The sequence below is a fragment of the Carya illinoinensis genome, chromosome 11 (assembly GCF_018687715.1).
Source record: "Carya illinoinensis cultivar Pawnee chromosome 11, C.illinoinensisPawnee_v1, whole genome shotgun sequence".
NCBI classification, from domain to species: domain Eukaryota; kingdom Viridiplantae; phylum Streptophyta; class Magnoliopsida; order Fagales; family Juglandaceae; genus Carya; species Carya illinoinensis.
The window spans coordinates 43,375,031-43,393,411 of record NC_056762.1 but is presented as its reverse complement, the minus strand read 5'-3'; the positions used below and the strand labels follow the sequence as shown (position 1 = coordinate 43,393,411).

Genomic DNA, 18,381 nt, shown 5'->3' with positions numbered 1-18,381 from the left:
TTTATACACTTCATAACTGTACGTAGCATTATTCTATATAGAATCCATACATACTAATCCTCAGGGGCGATATTTCTTAATTGCCGAGATTGGGGGAACGGAAGTAGTAGTACGTACTCGGCTATATCATTAACTACTTCCTTTCACAGTGGAGAATTGAGACTTTGATAAAAGCTTCTGAGCGCCGGATAGCTGCAGCGTCAGAACACTCGAGGGTAGTCTATTAGGTATTGATTGATACTGTAATAACAAACGGCGGGGATAGCTCAGTTGGGAGAGCGTCAGACTGAAGATCTGAAGGTCGCGTGTTCGATCCACGCTCACCGCATTTTTGTGTTTTTAAACCCCACCCCGACTGAAGGGCCCAAGTTTTGACATACCAAACATTCATCATTGCCATCGAATATTCCGGCACCCCCAGAAGCGAAAATTATCAACAAATTTAAAAGAACAACCTCCGCATTACCAATGGATGAGGAGACAACTATCAATCTGCTAGTCTTTTCTCTTATGGCTATAACTGGAAGCCAAAGTACACAGAGGAACTTACTAATTAATGTCCCACTCATTTGAATTGTTACAATTGTAAGGTGTTATTGATATATATTCTCTGCTATGAATTAACCACGTTTTCTTAAACCAGAGCCACTTGTTTCTAAACCATTCATCGTTACCAATACTAATCATGTGAATAATTATGGGATTTTGTTTTTTTAAATGTTGGGGCCACCTAAGAATGGCACACATGCTGTTTTTATTGCTGATCTTGGAAGTCTTATGTTGTGTTTGAGTAATGAGGTAAACTCAGATATTCTGGAAATAGTAATGAAAAAGTAATGATAAAATGTTAAATAGTAGTTAAAAGTAATAAAAATTATGTGAAAATTAATAATAAAATAATAAATAATAGTGTAGTATTCTGAAAATACTCTAGTTCTCATACTAGCCCTTAAATGGCTACTAGCTGCCTCATATTCATTGGAAATGTGTATTGTGATGAACCATCAAAAATATGATCCACAAAGATGCGATAAGTTGCCTCTGTAGGATGGACTCGATCAAAAAATACATGGTCGCTTCTGTTGGAGCAATAGTTTGCAATTGGCAGGCAAAATATTTCTGCATCAAGGGTTCCCAGCCCACAACAGGCAGCTTTAACCTCTACAAATCCTGCAAATCGAAAAAAAGAAACGTCTTTGATCGTTATTTTGTTTGTTCTGAAACGAAGAAAAGAAAGTAAAGATAGAGAATGAAGTATAAATTATGAAAAAGGACACTACTTCTGACAAAAGACCATGCAACAGAAGGCGCTCATTTTGGATTGTGAGGTTTATTTTAAAAGGAGGTGATATGACTTGTCTTTACCATAAGCAGCCGGATTCTGGATGAAGTTGAGCAAGACTTTATAACTATCAAAGTATGAGTAGTATAGGTCTTTCAGATCTGATTTCAATTCGTGCAACATTGATACAAGGCCTTCATTGTACTTAACAGACCAGTAATTCATTTCTTCATTGCATTCTTCGTTTTTGGTCTCGCTCCTTCTTGCCGGGCAGCATCCAAGTGTTGCTATCCCAGTAATCACAAATTTACGGGCACCACGATTGTATAAATACTGCAGAATAATGATAAAGAAATTATGAGCAAATTAAGACCTAAGTCAGGAATTGTAGTATACTGGTCACCAAAACTCGATTGTCAGCTTGCTTGTTAAAAGTGACCCTCAAATGTTGACCTCATTTTCAGGTAGTGACTACTGATCCATTACCTTCAATTTTGCCTCTAGTGTGAGAACCATTGAATCCACATACTGCCGTGGGGTAGTCTCGTTGCGGAGATCGGACGACCTGAAGTAGCCAAGGATGTCATTGTTTCCAATCACAATGGCAAATATTGCTTTGGATAGAAGCCTTTCTGCACCAGAGGATCCTAGCTGTATGTACAGGTCTTCATAAACAGTTGAGAAATAGTCTACTTGTTGTGTCAAATGCACGGACTGGAACTGTGCCAATAGATTGAAAGAAAACAATTGGTCAGCTAAAAACCAAAAAACAAATTTATTTCTGAAAAGGCTCAGGTGGGTTTTAATTTTAATTTTTAATCAACTCATTCGTCAATTGTCTGTGGCGTCAAAACACAACAAAAAGTATGTAAGTGGGTTTCAATAGTTTCCAGCTTTGGGTACATGGACCACATTCCAAAAGCCCAACTCTTGGCCACATCTTGCTTTTGGGTTTTCCACAGTTCGGTGGTCTTTTTTCTGAGCCAGTTTCAAAGTGTTCTTTTGAATGAGGGCAAGAGCATCATGGGTATTGCTTATTTGAGCAAGGTTGTTTTTGATGTACACGAAACTGGACAGGAAATTCTCTCTATACCAAGAGAAAAATGTGTGTAACAAATGAGAAGCCACGAGGGGGTGAAAAAAAGTAAAAGGGAAACTGAGCAAAATCAAAAGTAAAATAGCTTTTCTAGGCCCATAAACATAACTAAGAAACGGAAGTTATTGCTTCACCTACCGCATACGGGTCTGTGCGATCCAAGATTCTAGCACCTCCGGAGGCGAAGCTAGCACCGGTCAGGAACGACATTTTATTCTTGCTGAACTCGTTTACCAGAGAAAGATATGGTGGGGAAGTTGGAAGGCCCACTTTCTTAGCTGCGGAATGCAGTACCATTTGTTTTTAAATCAAGAGTTCCATAACGGAAAGGAACATATAGACGTATTGGTCAAAACGTGAAGGTACAGTGTGCATGATTATACACACACACACACACACATATAACAAAAAGGATGATTCGATCCACTTACCCAGAAAATCTGCAGCATTCATGCCATTCGTAAACCTGCCGGCCGGTTTTTTGGTAGGGAGGTCGATGCCATAGTAAGGCAAAGTTGCCTTTGCAACGGAAAGATCTAGGAAATTGTTGTTGCCAACATCTACCAGTGAGTCTCCAAATACGAACATGGCTGGAACCATTTGAGCCTCTGAAAAATTGAATCTGAGGAGGAAGAAACTCGCTACAAAAACAATATTGTATGCCATTGTGGACCGCGGTAAACAAAACACGCGCATAAACCCTCTCTCTCGCTCTCTCTCTCTCTCGTGCGCGGTATACATGTGACGACAAGCGCGGGGGGTCGGCGGGGGTTGCGGTTTTGTGGTGGGGGATGACTTGACGTGATGGACATTTATGTCCATAAACAATGTTATCAAACGTATCTGGACTCTGGATTGGAATAGTTATTTTTTCAGAGCTTTAAGATAAAAATAATTCTACTTACTAATTTCACACACTACATTCCATATTTAAGAGAATTTTATTTTCTTTCTATAGTTAACATTTTCCACTTTAGTATTTCAACTCTAAATCCCCCCCTTAATCAGAATTGATGCAATGGAGTCGTTGATTAGATACATTTGAGGCTAAAATTAATTTTAAAAAATGCAGTTGAACTTAACTGAATCGCTTTAGCTACTAAAAAATGGTCAAATTAATTTGTTCTGATCTCCAAGTACGAACACAGGGTAGAGAGAACTAACTTGAGATCCTGATGCTTTCAAGGAAGCATACAAACTCTTCATGGCCAACAATGCTTTTGACCACTTCTGCCAATTGCCTTGCATGTAAAACTAACCAGTACCCAGAAAAATGGGAATCCAAGATTAAGCTTAAATTGTAATGTTACAAATGAGAGCCATGTTTGCTTTCATTCTGCAAACCCTGAGGAGATTATCAATCTCACCCAATTCCAACTCTACTGACCTAAAGCACGACGGGAAGAATTTCTGAATGAGATCAAGTAAAGAAACATCCCCTTCCCAAGAATAAAAAAAGGAAAAATCCTATGCATACCATGAATATACAATAACTACCGCTGGTGCATTCCATTGCTGGGAATAGATAGGCCAAGGAGGAGCATCCAGGCAAATATTGTGGGAAAGCTCCCTAGCTGCAGCTCTTCCTGTGCATGTGCCTTTCGCTCACCATCAGCCCTGAACTTCACCCCACTACCTGCAAGCTTCTCTGATAATTTAACATATGATCCTTCCATCACCTGCTTAAAACCAAAGAAAATTGTTAAAACAAGGCATAAAGTTCTGAGTTCCAGATGATAATGGTTAGCGCCTCCAATTATATTCACCTGGCAGGAACAGCACCATGGTGCATAAAGCAGAACAAGCCATGGTTCTCTTCGATTCTCCAATCCAGCCAAGTTCTCTACCCTGGCTCTACACAAATTAACCAAATTCTGGTCGTTGAAGATGTCAGGGACTGTAGCCATCCCATTTGTTGGGGCAGCCCCATTTCCATTTCCATTGAGTTGGGACTCCTCTTGTTTGATGTTCCCTTCATGAAAGCCACGCTCCTTAGCCTTGGCAACCTCTCACCACCACCCTCCCTCCCTCTCATGCTGCCTTGGTAGAACTGGCCTTTTGCATGGCTCGCATCCAATTGAGATGCATCCTTGAGAGTGCAAAGAGTTGATGGGCACATTCATGGTTCGGAGGAAGTTCCAAATGTCAAGACCTTCCACATTGGCCACAGGATTCCACTTCACCAAGCTGCTAACAACACCATCCATTCCTTCAAAAGTGGGATCTACTGGACAATTGGAATTTCGCCCCTAGTACCTGGAGATTGGCCCTTTCTTTGCCCAGTGATCCAGGCTTGGAGACCTTTAAGTGCCCACCTAAGAGGCCTAAACTTCCTGACCCTGCAGCACTCTTATCGTGTCCATTTTCATAAAAGGAGAAGAGTCCCTTACTTCTCGCTAGAGCTTGAACTTCAACAGCATCAGGGAACACGCGCTCGATGAGTCGATGTGAATATCGTCGTGCTTCTCACCAGTATCAAAGAAGTGGTAGGTGTCTCGGTTTAGTCTCCAAGTGTCCAGGCTAAACCCCTGAAGGGGCGACCTGTTAGCTCAGCATACTCAATCAAGACCACATCTTCAGCTCCACTGCACAAATCAATAGCAACTAAAATTTAGATTCTGGTGCATAGGATGCAAGAGTTCATAGTTCTAGTTGGTTGGAATCTAGAAAAATGGTTCAAATTCTTCCCATTTTTAAGTGGGAATCAATGCACCATAACTAATCTTTCCTCCATCCAAAATAGATGGGATTTCCCTATGCCACATGTATTAGTGCTTCCAGACTCCAACCAAATAAGGATACTAGTCCACTAAAAATGCCCTTGGGTGGGCCAAGAAATGTGGGTTCAGATTGAAGAAAATAAAATAAAAAATTACAGTTCGAATTTAAGAGCAATATGGGAATGTAATCAAATAAATTCTTTCATTTTCTTCTTGGAAGTTAGCCAGCTATCTATTTAAAATTTAATCCAGCTGCCTCAACGGAGTAATTTCCCCTTCCCAACTATATGTCCTGAAAAGAAAGTAGACCAAAGTAGAGGGTCCCTCTCCAGAATGACATGGACGAGAAATTTTGTTTCTCAGTTAAACTCCAAAATCTCATCAACTTCCCTAATTTCCTAAATTTGTCGACACCATAGTAGTCTCTGCCATTCTACAGTGAATCAAAATGGTACACATTGTTTCGCCTTGTCCAATATTTAACTAATTAAAGGGATGGGAAAGATAAATGTAGAGAAACCTAAATGCAATAGCAATGTCATTGCCAAATTTCTCGAGGGCTTATCAATAATTTCAAGCGGGGAGGCGTGCTCCATCTCCTTCGCCAATTTCTCATAATCCTCGGTCTCTATTCTATCTTCAACTTCTGCAAATGCCCAATAAGCAAGGCGCAAATATTTGAGAGATCAAGCTCTTGGATAACTTAAAAATAGCAAGTATAAAAGAAAACTGTTACAGAAAGGAAACTCGTATTCCTACTGCCTCCGGTGAAAGATGTTACCAAAACCTTTTCATTTCTATCAGCATCAGAACTAATTCTCGATCAAAGAATCATTAATACCCAAATTTCTGTATAAAATTTACCGAATCAATCACCATTAACTGAAAATCTACCACTAAATCACTCCCCAGTTCTGCAAAAACTGGTTTTACAACGAACATCCAGTGGGAAGAATCCCAAGGAACTGAGGGAATTAGGTATTGATCCAAGAGACGAACTGAATGGATCCATGGAAATTGTAGTTAAAAAAAAAAAGGTTAGATTAAATCCTCTAAAAGAAATTATGAGAGGACTATGCGTGTGAAACTCTACAAACCTTAGAAAATAGAATCTTCATTCAGATAGATAGCGAGAGAAAATCATAGAAAGTTTTCATTTTTCCCAAAAAAAAAAAAAAAGAGGTAACTAAGAATCTTAAAAATAAAACTTCATTATCCTTTGATAAAACCATAAGTCAGCGTTCCAAATTAGGAATTCAAGCATCACTGTTAATGGATCCATTGTTGTTCTACGATGTGAGTGAACTTAGGCTCACGAGCAAGACCAAGATCGTGGGTACGACCATTGTTCAAGGCCCATGGTTAATTGTTATCTATTTCTAATATTTATTTTTCTTTTGAATTTCAAGATAGTAAATTTGCAGGTATCTTTTAACCAAGTGAAGATAGCTGAGACCATGTCCATATGAAAGCTCAAAATGTCCCTCTGCAATGGAGTTGAAGAGTCCATCAAATCAAGCACATGTTCCTGGATTACCTATATGAACTCCTATTGGACTCTCAACGTCTAACCCATGGCTGCAAACCACATTTCTGGACTAATCGGTTTTAAAACGTCATTTCTCAAAAAGAACATCACTCTTTTCTTCTATTTGCAACCATAGCAATGAACATGATCTGGGTATTGCGCCGTAAGTGGCACCATGGTCAAACCATTCTCGACTTCATTGAATGGATTGACAAGGAACGATCGAGCACTGGAAGTGCATGATCAGACATCAAGAGTCTAATCCAAATTTACAGAAAGAGAAGAATTTTCATTGTTGAATATCCCGTCCCATCCCATCCCATATCTTTTCTCACCACATATGAACTAAAATCCCAAAAACAAAATCCTATGTTTTTCGGAGTTCTGAAATCCCGTTCACCTATACCCTCCCATTTTACACCGACCCAATAGCGATTGGTTGAGCCTTGAAGAAACTTCGGTCTAACTCCATCGAAAACTGATTTATCATGAATCATGATTTCGGTTCCCTGTCCCGCATTGACACGACAAAATCCAACGGCTGCTATAGTGCTCCGCTCCGGTTGAAAACGCGTAGGGTATAAGTCCGAGATGGATTTTTGTTCATATTTTTTTCCACACTGGAACCATTATTATTGCTAGCATAAACTTGTGGGACCAAGTGGGGCCTATCCTATTACTGAATACCGTGGCCCACGTCGTGTCTGCGTGACCAGGAAATGGAGGAGCTGAAATTCAGGACTTTCCACTTCAGTCGGCTCTCCCTACTACTCGCTATTTATTTTGCCTACGTGCACTTTATTTATTCTCCGAACACGGCTACACAGCAATCCGACACTTAACATAAAATAATAGAAGTTAAAATAATAAATTTATATTTTTTAATAATATAAAAAAGTGTAAAACTACTCTATAGATTTTCTGTTATTCTCCACCCTCCGATCATCTGAGCTCCACTCTGTTGATGTTTTTGATTTGATGGCACCGATAAGCAGCAGCAGCCGCGGCGGAGTTTTTTCAAAGACAGATAGAGAAAAAGTAAACTATTTGAAACCACCATTGAATCTTTTTGAGCATCCATAATCGATTATCTAAATATAAAAATGAAGTCTCTTTTAATTATTAGAGATGAAAAATTACTTGTAATAAATTATGCAAACTGAAATTTATTGATTTTGAGTTACATTATTTATAAAAATAAAATCAAATTTATTTATTACTGTTTAAGAAGTAATTGTTTATTTTATTACTTTATTTGTATTAATTCTGATTATTAATTTAATTAAAATATAATTATTAAATAATACATCATTTAATTTGGGATAATCATTGAGATACTCAGCAGAGGGCGGAAAGCAAATTGTAAGAGGCTGTTATGTCAAAGTACAACGATTGGCTCTGGCCATTAGATCGCCCTCTAGTCTATATCAAACTATCAACCCAGTTGAAATTCTGAAACGCTTTCTCTACGTGTTTTAAGGCGCGTGTAAATATACTTCCACCTTCCCTTCCGTGATTGTATTCGTTTTGACCAAATTAAGAATGGAAAATACTATAGGCCGATGTCCTACCTAACATCTGCACAGATTGATGTGTTTTTTCATTATTATTTTTTAAATATTAAAAAATGTATTGAATTAAATATTTATTTTTTATTTTCTTTTTTTCTAAAATAATATTTTTTTAATGTTTAAAAATAAATAAATTAAAGACATTGATCAACTATCGGTACACTTTTGATCTTCATAGCATGACCTTTAAGAATTGGATTCTATCAAACACTTCTAAGATTTCAATAGCTTAAGAATTTCATGTTGTGTTATCTGAGATATGTGCGAAACACTGAATTTTGACAATTTGATGTTATTGATACATGAACGATCTACTTCAATTTTTGAGTATCAGAATATGCACCATGCACTTGATGTTAAGAATTGACAATTTGATGTTAAGAATATGCACCATGCACTTGAGGAAGAACAACCAACTTTTCTAAATTCTTTTATTATCCTCTTTTTATAAGCTTTTTTTTTTTTTTTTTTTTTTATGTATAAACAATCATTTTTAATTAAATCTTACCTATATATAAAATTATTTAAAATATGTGACATAATTTTATAAAAATTAATATTTTTACATTATAATAAAAATAATTTTACAATCTGATATATTACATCAAGTTATGTAAAATTTTTATGATTAAATATTTTTTAAATAATTTTATATATCAACCAACCATTTAAATGAAAAATTGAAACCACTTGTTGATTATCATTTGATCAAATAATCCTGGTAGGATGCTTAAAAAATATTTACAGGATGCTAAGATGTAACAAGTGATTTTCACATTAACATGAATTTATAATCTAATAACTCGGAAAGTCAGCACTTTGCCCAGCATGGGACATAATATCGTGTGAATTACTCCGGTTGGGGTCTTGGACGGGAAGGGACATGTGGTGAGTAAGTTAAACGCGCGAAATCGTGCGGTCGAAGAATATCATATCGAACGAACAGACAAAGGCGAAAAGACGTAAGCAGGAGCGGGCAGCAGGCGAAGGGACACGCAACACCGCATGGGCAGCGGGCAGCGCCAGACGCCGTATTTTTCAGCCACTTACGCCGTTTTACACGAAGAGAGCAGGAGAAATCAATGATTTGTTTTTGTTACCCAAACTGAGCCCCGAACCTGAGCTTCGTCGATCTCGAACAGCTTCGGACCTCGCAAAGCCTCTCGAAAAGATCCAAGCCACCGTCGAAACTAATGGAAGCATAGAAGAGAGAGAGTAAGAAAGAGAGCTAGAGAGAGAAAGTAGTGAGCCTGTGTCGTAGAGAGAGACATATGGGCCAGATCGTGAAGAGGAAGAAGAAAGGGAGGCCATCAAAGGCAGATCTGGCGCGCCGAGCTGTCGAGTCTGCGGCGGTTGCAGAACCGGATGTCCGGCGGAGCCACCGGCGCCGAAATGTGAGGTACAACATCGACTTCGATGACTTCCTGGATGAGGACGACGAGGACGAGGAGGAGGACCAGAGGAGGAGGGAGAAGAAGCTGAAGCTAGTGGTGAAGCTGAATCAAGGGAGCGAGCCACTGGCTCAGCCGAACCAGTCTCACACGGGTGCACGTGAATTGTACGCGTCGGATGACGACTGCGAGCGGAAGCCGTTGAAGAAGAGGAGTATCGGCAATGGTCGGGATGAAGACGCTGACCGACAGGACGAAGATGATGATCGTGGTGATGGCGGCGATGGGGATGAAGTTGATGGTGAGGTATGTATGGGATCATTGTCAGGATCTTAGTAAAGAGTTGAAGGGGTAGAAGAAGGTGAGGTGCGGGTGTGTGTCTGAGAGAGGGAGAGAGAAGGTGGGGGGAGCGGGGGGTACAGCTCAGCTGAAATAGCTGGGGTTTTCTTTTTTGGTCCAGACTTCAATATTACACTCTCCCACTCTGTGTCGGGGAATGAGAGGTTGTAACGGTTTGTTTAACTGTCAAAAACTAACGCAAAACCCACAAGAATCTGATCACGCTCCCCCACATCTCTCTCTCTCTCTACCCACATCTTTCTCTCTGTCTCTCTCTTTCCATATCTTTATCTCTCTCTAACTGTGCACTGTCTGCCTTATCTGTCTCTGTCCGGTCTGTCTCTATCTCACACTCGTAAACGCAGTCTTAATCCCGCTTTTTTGTATTTTTTTAATATGGGTGCGTGGTACTTATTTGTGTTTTTGTGGTGGGTTACGGGTTTTGATAGGAAAGGGGGAGGAAGGTGGACTTGAAGGGGCTCGATTCTTCTGCAGGTTCGTTTTGGTCTACAGTTCTTAAAATTGATTAATGGCTTTATTTTGATTTTCATTTATCATGTGAGGATTTCGGTTTATAGGATTTGATATTTTGTCGAATGATTTTTGGGATTTGGTACGGGCTTGTTTAATTTGGCTTTTGTTTTGGTTAGGGACGCCATCGGATCTTCCGTCTGGAGTGCCTGATAAGAGGACACTGGAGTTGATCCTTGATAAGCTTCAGAAGTATGGGACTGAATTCCTTTCTTCTCTCTCTCTTTTGTCGATTACCTTCTTAATTTGCAAAGCTTAGAAAGTTTCTGATGTTGATATCCGAATGATGGCAGGAAAGATACGTACGGTGTGTATGCAGAACCGGTTGATCCTGAGGAGGTGTTTGGAATTCTTTTTTCTTCATATGTAAATGGTAATATGGATTTTGTAACTGTTTCTGCCGGGTATTTATTTGCTATTATATTTTGTGACTCCAGCTTCCCGATTATCACGATGTCATTGAGCATCCAATGGACTTTGCCACCGTGAGGAAGAAGTTGGCAGATGGATCGTATTCTACCTTGGAAAAATTTGAGGTCTGTACTAATATTTTAGTTTTGCTGTTTTGTTACTCGAGTCTTTGGGGACATGGGACCTCATAATAATGTGGCCGTGTTGCTTGGGTGGAATGTGGAGGAGAATGAGTGTAGTTGGTTTAGGTGGTCTTAATTTCTTTATGTCTCATCCTTCTGTATGCCTAAATCATGATTCTGAGGACACCCATTATCACGGACTATAGTGGTTGGGGAATGTTAACGGTGACTGGGATATGGGGCTGGCTACGAACTGAAAAAAACTTATTTTTATAAAAAGAAATTAGCCAAATAGACAGTTAACAGAAAAGAATCTTCTTTTTTTCGTTAATTACATAGTGAAAACATTTATAAACAGTTCGCGTGCATTTTATGTTTATTTGTGTTTGTATCAGAGAGAGGAATAGGAGAGGAGGAAAACCATTTCAAAGTTTTGAATCTGGGCCTTAAGCTTGGGAAAGTCTTCTTATAATACAGACGTGGTTCATATCCTCTTATAGAATATAATGGCAAAAATGGGGAAAGGAATTCTCTGTTTTGGTAAAGATATTTTGCCTTGGCCACCCCTTACCTTTGTCTGTATCTTGAACTTCCTTCTCATGATATGTTGGCACTATTCTATGTAAGTTTGTACATATGTAATTATGTAGCAGTCTGCAAAAATACTTCATTTTTGTGTTGGGTGCCCTCACCCTCGCTGCCATTGAGGGTCATGTTGATTCGCATGGCTCCATCCATATTGAGCAGGGTAGGCTGCACTTAATTCTAAGTCTGCTCTGTCATTCATATAGCACACATCAAATGACAGGCTTTTAGGGTTATGCTTTAGTTGAATTAGGATATGTGATCTGAGGGCCATCGCATAGGCCACATCATATGTCAGACTTGTAGGATTTCATTTTTCCTGATGTAGAAAGATATAGTTGAAAATTCTGAGATGTGTATTTTTGGCCCATTTGGTTCTCAAAAAACAGAACCAAATGGGCCCATTTGGTTTTCTGTTTCTGCAGTCATCTTTATTTTGTATGATTTTTTTTCCCTTTTCCTATGGGGATCGCTCTAATGAAATCTGATGAAACTTTAGTATTGCATCCTTTTAGGAGAATAATTTAATTCCTGCGAGTTTTATTCCATTTCGGATTTTTTTAGAATGTATTTCTTGCTATTTGCAACCAAAAGAGAGTCCAATTAGGTGTTTATTTTGTACAAAAGCTGTGTCGTTGAGCTATAGCTTTGAGTTCTTCAATAAAATTCTTGGTTAATTGTTAAAAAGAAAAATGCAACCAAAAGAAAGAGAATGATTTGGTGTTCTCTGCATGGTTGCTTTTGTTAAGTTAAAGTTGTTACTTCATTCATCTGTTATAATTGTAGTTGCCCTTGAATAAACACTTTTAAGTATTGCTAATCTTATTTTCTTCCCTTCTATTTGTAAAAGAATGCTTTATCATAGATTTATGTTTAAAAAGTTACTTATATAAAAATATTTTATGTAAAGTTTGTTTCTTGAATGCAGTGTGACATTTTCTTAATATGTTCAAATTCCATGCAATACAATGCACCAGACACCATCTACTACAGACAGGTATAAAGCATTTGGCCCTTTCTTACTCTTTGACACTGTTGTTTCACCATCTTGTTCTGTTTGTTAGTTTATGACACAACTATATGTTAAAAGGCTCGTTCCATTCAAGAGTTGGCAAGGAAGAAATTCGAGAGGTTAAGGGTTGAATTTGAACGCTCTGAGAAAGAGTTGAAGTCTGAGCAGAAAACAAGGTCCAATTTCTTAATTAAGAAGTCGGGGAAGAAGCCTTTCTGCCTGACCTCGCAGGAGCCCATTGGCTCTGATTTCTCCACTGGTGCCACTCTTGCCACAATTACAAATGGGCAGAATGGTTCTAATATGAACCAAGCTGGTGGTTTTGAGAGGCCTTCTAACACTGATATTGTAGAGGCTAATCCTTCCCTGATTGATACTAATTTTGAGAAGGCAGAAGACTTGTCATCAGGTATCATAAAGAAGGTTATTTCCCCCTTCTTCCCTTATCAACTACAATGATAATGGATGGATATATGTACAGTACACGTAGATTTTTATGAACTTGATGTATCGTCATTTGCCTAGAATTAGATTCAGAAATTGTTTTTAATTATTTCTAGCCAATACAGAGTAGCTCGTTTGCAATCAAACAATTATGTCAGGCCAGTATATGACTGATAGCCTGCTTATTATATTTTTTCTTTCAATATTATTCTTCATTCTCTCATTGCCACTGTTCACACTAATTGCTTTGGTTTCTGTAATATTTTAGGGAAGGGTCTACTCCCTAAATTGGGAAGGAAGCAATTTGTGTATGATGATAACCGGCGCGCAACATATAACATTTCCAATCTACCAGCAGTTCGATCAGACTCAATATTTACCACCTTTGAGGGTGAACTTAAGCAGTTGGTTGCTGTACGTAATGTGGAAATAAATTCTTTTTCTTGAATAGATGGCCTCTGTACTTGTTTTTGTTTATGTTTGTTTTTTTTCAAATTTTGCAATTTGTGAATCAGGTTGGGCTTCATGCAGAATTGTCTTATGCAAGGAGCCTGGCTCGTTTTGCCGCAACTCTTGGACCTGTTGCTTGGAAAGTTGCCTCCCAGAGAATTGAGCAGGCATTGCCTGCTGGGTGTAAATTTGGCCGTGGTTGGGTTGGAGAATATGAGCCACTTCAAACACCTGTACTAATGCTTGAGAACTGCACTCAGAAAGAGCCTGGTTTAATTCCTAAGCTTCAGTCTAATGCTGATTTGACAAAGGATGACAAAACTAGGACTCATGTTTCTGCTATGGAGCTTCCTATAAGCGGGCCTATTTCAGATGGAAAACAATCTTCGTTTTGTCCAGCTGGTGCTCATACTTCAGCAAGGAAATTATCTTTCTCTGGCTCTGCTGGAACAAAATCCACTACTCCTGATAATGCCAATTACCAGAAGCAAAATCCACAATCCAGGGATTGTACCAAGACTAAGAATACGGTAAGCAAGCAATTTGAATTGAACTCTTTGCCTTCTGCCCATCAAACTAATGCTGAGCTTATTGCTGAAAAGCAGTTTTCAAGTAATTCGGAAATGGCTGATACAAGGTCCAAAGAGTCGAGATCAAGAAACATAAATCTTCTGCAGTCTGTACCTTTCAAGCAGCCTGATACAGATAGAGCTTTTACTGGAGTGTTACCTAATGGAAAAATCAGCAACGGGGGCTTGAATAGTAAGATGAGTAGACTGTCTTCTGACACAGCTCCTAATCACACGCCTAGAGGAACCTACTTTCCCCATGGACAAGAGCAGGCTTATAGTGAACCAGCTCAGTTGATGAGAATTTTGGCTGAAAGGGCCAATAAGCAGCAGAAATCTTCAAATCAATCCCCAGTTGAAACCCCAGAAAGTGTGACCTCAGTTCCATCTGTTAGGAGAGATGACTCTTGCAATGCTGCAGCAGCTGCTGCCCGTGCATGGATGTCGATTGGGGCTGGAGGCTTTAAACAAGCAACGGAAGATTTCAGCTTGCCCAAAACTCCTATTTCTGCAAATCCATCATACAACCCAACTCGAGAATTTTGTCAACAAATTTCTCAAGCACGGGGAGAGATTCCACTTTCTAGAGGGATGCAATCTCAGTCTGAGAGGAACAGTTTTCCCGTGGCATTTGTGCCACAACCTGCTCGTGTGGCAAATGAAGCCCAGCTTCAAAACCGACCTATAGTTTTCCCTCAATTAGCACCCGCTGACTTGTCTAGGTTTCAGCTGCAGTACCCTTGGCGAGGTCTCAGTCCTCATACCCAACCAAGGCCTAAATATGAAACACTTCCTCCAGACTTGAATATTGGTTTCCAGTCTCCGGGGTCTCCAGTGAGACCATCTACTGGTGTTCTTGTTGATTCCCAGCAGCCAGACCTGGCTTTGCAACTGTGAGTGAGTATGGGTTTTCTGAGGAACCATGCAAATAGGGGAGAAAGCAGAGGTTACTTTGCTCCTGCCATGACGATATTGATTTTTTTCAATCTCCCATACCTAAATTGTACTTTGTTCGATATGACAGATGATTTGGGTATGATCTCCCATTAACTGGGCTTGCCCGAAGGGGGGAACAATTTAGTCTGGTTGGATGTGTTTGCTTGCGATGGGATGATTCTGGCGGATGTCGGGAAAGAATTCAGCGACTAGTTTCGGGCTTATTTTCTATACGAGGATTACTGGCAGGCAGCGGCAAGAGTTATATATGTGGGAGCTACAACATTTGAAAATTTTGGCAGAAGGATGATTCATTTAATGAACATTAGCAATTGCTTAGAAGTTAAAAGTCTATAGTAAAATGCCTTGTACATTTGTTACCGGTGGATGAGAAATAGTTGTTTAGCTTCTAGTCGTTAATGCTGATGATGCATTGGCAATTCCAGTTGGTACTGCTGATATTATTATGTAAATTAATATTTATATTCTCCGAAATGGGAATTTCTAATTGCTATCTTCTCATAATTTTCTAAATTCCTGGAAATGGGGCTGGTTTTCACCTCTTAAGTTGGTAGTTCCACTGTCCAAGATGAGCGTGTCATTCAAAGGATGTTGCTACCTCCCTGCCCGTCGTAGATTGCTCAATTTTGTGAAGGCGAAGGTCACAGTACGAGCAAGAAGCATTTCTGTTTATGCAGCGGCTCATTTGACATGCAATATGCATTGCCATGGAACTGCAGTATAATTGTTTACTTCTACGATATCTTTACGTGAACTAGCATTTTTAGGAATAAACAAAGAAAAATAGCTCATAAAAATGAGATTTAAAAAGAAAAAAAAAAAAAAGATTCATTCAAGGATCGAGGTGCTGAATAAACAAAGCCAGGTTATTATTTTGCTAATTTACATGCCTAAAATGTAGGAGTCATCGTGAAATTATGGTAGCTCAAACGACCCTTAGGCTGCACCACAGAACAGAAGTTGAAGCATCCTGTTCAGGAATCACAACTAAGAATACACTGAATCAACCAATTTGACAACAGGTACCGAGACATCAAACAAAATTTCAAAAAAGACACCTGCTAAAGTGGATTTACCACACAAATTAATAGACATATATGGTTACAAGAGTCATGCGCCGGCTCATTGATCTGCAACGAAATCTTTAGCAAGTCGCATGAATATTAATACAAACCGGATCATGGACTATCAAATCCATCGCTAAAAGCTTTGCTGCCTGCTTCTGATCATGATCGCGAGAGAGGGGTGAATGAACTCCAAAGGCTTCGCTTTTTCCCATGAAGTTTCTTCTGCTTCCTAATAACACAAACATCCCCGTCACATACGTATCGTTGTTTGGACTGGGACGGCTCTGAGAAACAGCTGAACAAGTTTGAGAACAAAGCCATGTCCATGACGATCTCAAAGCTCCAACTCTTATCTCGCACAACGTGTACACACACACACACATATATATATATATATACACACATATAGAAGCAGGCATTTTGGTTGTGCAAATAACCAATTTTTTCCCACCTTAGGGCGGCCTTGTAAAGTCAGCTGGTCAAGATTAGTTGGCTCTGATTTTTGACAAACAACTAACAACTCTTATTTGCCTTGAGAATAGTAATACTATTATTATTCTAATTCTCATCATTCTTTTATCCTCTTCTCGTCATCATATAATATAATATAATATTAAATAATTAGAGACTAGTTATTATATTTCATGTGTGAACCTATCATATAATATTGCATCATGGGATGATGAGAAAATAGATAATAAATAAATTTTTTCTAAATTCTTACAACCCGTTGCTGAAAGCATCAAAACATGTTGGAACAACGCATCAGATCGTAGGGCCGGCTAGCTTATCATAGCTTATTAGGTGGCTTGGTTCACGTCAAGCCTATATTTAGATAGTGAGATGAGTTAAGTTGTGAACAATAGTATTTTTTGAGTCCCATTGAGATGGGTTTAACATTGTAAGGTTGAGATGAGTTTAACTTTTTAGATTGAAATGTATGAAATAGATTGAGATGACTTTTAACTTTTTATGAAAAATTGAAGAAATAGTAAGTCTCATCAATGATTTATTTGAGATGAGTTGAGATCAATTGAGTTTGACTCAACAACAAAGTATATTGACACGGTCTCTTTCTATCAATTTTCTATGCACAAGTCTATTTTAATTGTTATGTTGCACGAGTCTATTTTAATTAATTTAAATGTTATGTTTCATGTGCAAAATATTTTCAACCATTTTTTATTTTATATTGAGAGGGTTTATAGTTCTATTCCTTGAATGGATGTTGAAAGGTTAATTAATTGGTTTCTAATTTTCTATACCCTTTAGGCCTCGTTTGGATATGGAGATGAGAATATTATATGTTCTGTGAATAATAATGAAATTATTTAGGTTAAGATGCATAAGGGATTTTGGAAAATGAGAGAAAAAATTTTGAATTAAAATATTATAAAATTAAAATATTATTGTTAATATTATTTTTATTTTTGAATTTAAAAAAGTTGAATTATTTTTTTGTTTTGTCTAGAAGTTTGAAAAAGTTGTAATGATTAGATAATGATTAGATGAAAAAATTGAAAAGTGTGTATATTTGTGATGTTTGAATATTGAGATGAGATGAGAGTACCTTGGTATCCAAATTAGGCCTCAGAACTTTTCTGTAACAATAAAATAATTTACCAGCTGCAAAGATCTCTGTTTTTAGGACTAAACTATCTAATGCTAGTTACATAAATGGATCAAAACATGCAACAGCCTAATCAATGATTTTCTTCAATTTTTTTGTCTTAAATAAGTTTACAATTCATTTATCTAAAAAAAAAAAAATCACTTTTAACAATTCAAAAAGAGATGAACACAGCATATATATATAAGATATGCATATCATAAATAGTGTAGATCTTAGTATTAAAAATTGTAATGTATCTCAAGTACTTGGCTTAAAAATAAAAGGAGAGAAAAAAAGAAAAACTTGATCATCGAAACGAGTCTCTATTCAAACCAAACACACACAAATAAAAAAAAAAAAAGAATTACCAAAACTGCATGTAATATTATTATTTATTTATTTATTTATATATTTAGTGTAGAGACAATGAAATGGGATAGTGAGTTCTGACCAAGTCATAGCTAGCAGTCTGCTTATTAGAGTAAACCCCGGATGTATACATAGTTTTTTTTATGTGATCTTGTATTAACAACTTACGCCAATTTGTGGTAATACGTAAAATATAACTAAAATTTGTTTGATATTTGTTATCTTAATTGTAGGGTAGGTCTTCTAAATATAATCATCTTCTCCCTAACTTCATTCAATTCTTTGATTAGTCGTTTCTAACACTAAGGCCTGCATCCATGCAGCA

The 18,381-nt window shown here is 38.1% G+C and overlaps 2 protein-coding genes, 1 non-coding gene and 1 pseudogene across 3 annotated transcripts; 2 read left to right on the top strand and 2 right to left on the bottom strand.

Moving 5' to 3' along the window:
- Positions 1-255: 255 nt before the first annotated feature.
- On the top strand, positions 256-328 carry TRNAF-GAA. The gene has a single exon. It is a non-coding gene; the product is annotated as a tRNA-Phe (tRNA).
- A 483-nt stretch (positions 329-811) lies between these two features.
- Positions 812-3,175, bottom strand: LOC122280912 (GDSL esterase/lipase At5g55050-like). The gene is made up of 5 exons (XM_043092033.1): positions 2,810-3,175; positions 2,517-2,656; positions 1,769-2,002; positions 1,366-1,615; positions 812-1,170 (listed from the first exon to the last, which is right to left on the bottom strand). Exons 1-5 carry the CDS (start codon positions 3,117-3,119, stop codon positions 950-952), a joined length of 1,155 nt encoding a protein of 384 aa, XP_042947967.1. The 5' UTR covers positions 3,120-3,175; the 3' UTR covers positions 812-949.
- A 275-nt stretch (positions 3,176-3,450) lies between these two features.
- LOC122282534 lies at positions 3,451-7,123 on the bottom strand (annotated as a pseudogene).
- Positions 7,124-9,100: 1,977 nt separating this feature from the next.
- LOC122280911 lies at positions 9,101-15,495 on the top strand. Its single transcript, XM_043092032.1, has 10 exons — positions 9,101-9,894; positions 10,377-10,422; positions 10,578-10,650; positions 10,752-10,797; positions 10,896-10,994; positions 12,505-12,573; positions 12,667-12,997; positions 13,301-13,446; positions 13,548-14,012; positions 14,088-15,495. The coding sequence occupies exons 1-10, from the start codon at positions 9,469-9,471 to the stop codon at positions 14,946-14,948; spliced, it is 2,562 nt and encodes an 853-aa protein (XP_042947966.1). The 5' UTR covers positions 9,101-9,468; the 3' UTR covers positions 14,949-15,495.
- The last annotated feature ends 2,886 nt before the right edge of the window (positions 15,496-18,381 follow it).

Excerpts from the sequence above, each read along its gene's own strand:
- LOC122280912 (XM_043092033.1), bottom strand. The coding sequence starts at position 3,119 with ATGTATACCGCGCACGAGAGAGAGAGAGAGCGAGAGAGAGGGTTTATG. Across the intron at positions 2,657-2,809 it reads GAATGCTGCAGATTTTCTGG|CTAAGAAAGTGGGCCTTCCA; the intron begins GTAAGTGGATCG and ends TGCATTCCGCAG. Across the intron at positions 2,003-2,516 it reads ATCGCACAGACCCGTATGCG|TTCCAGTCCGTGCATTTGAC; the intron begins GTAGGTGAAGCA and ends CTATTGGCACAG.
- LOC122280911 (XM_043092032.1), top strand. The coding sequence starts at position 9,469 with ATGGGCCAGATCGTGAAGAGGAAGAAGAAAGGGAGGCCATCAAAGGCA. Across the intron at positions 12,574-12,666 it reads ACACCATCTACTACAGACAG|GCTCGTTCCATTCAAGAGTT; the intron begins GTATAAAGCATT and ends ATATGTTAAAAG. Across the intron at positions 12,998-13,300 it reads GGCAGAAGACTTGTCATCAG|GGAAGGGTCTACTCCCTAAA; the intron begins GTATCATAAAGA and ends GTAATATTTTAG.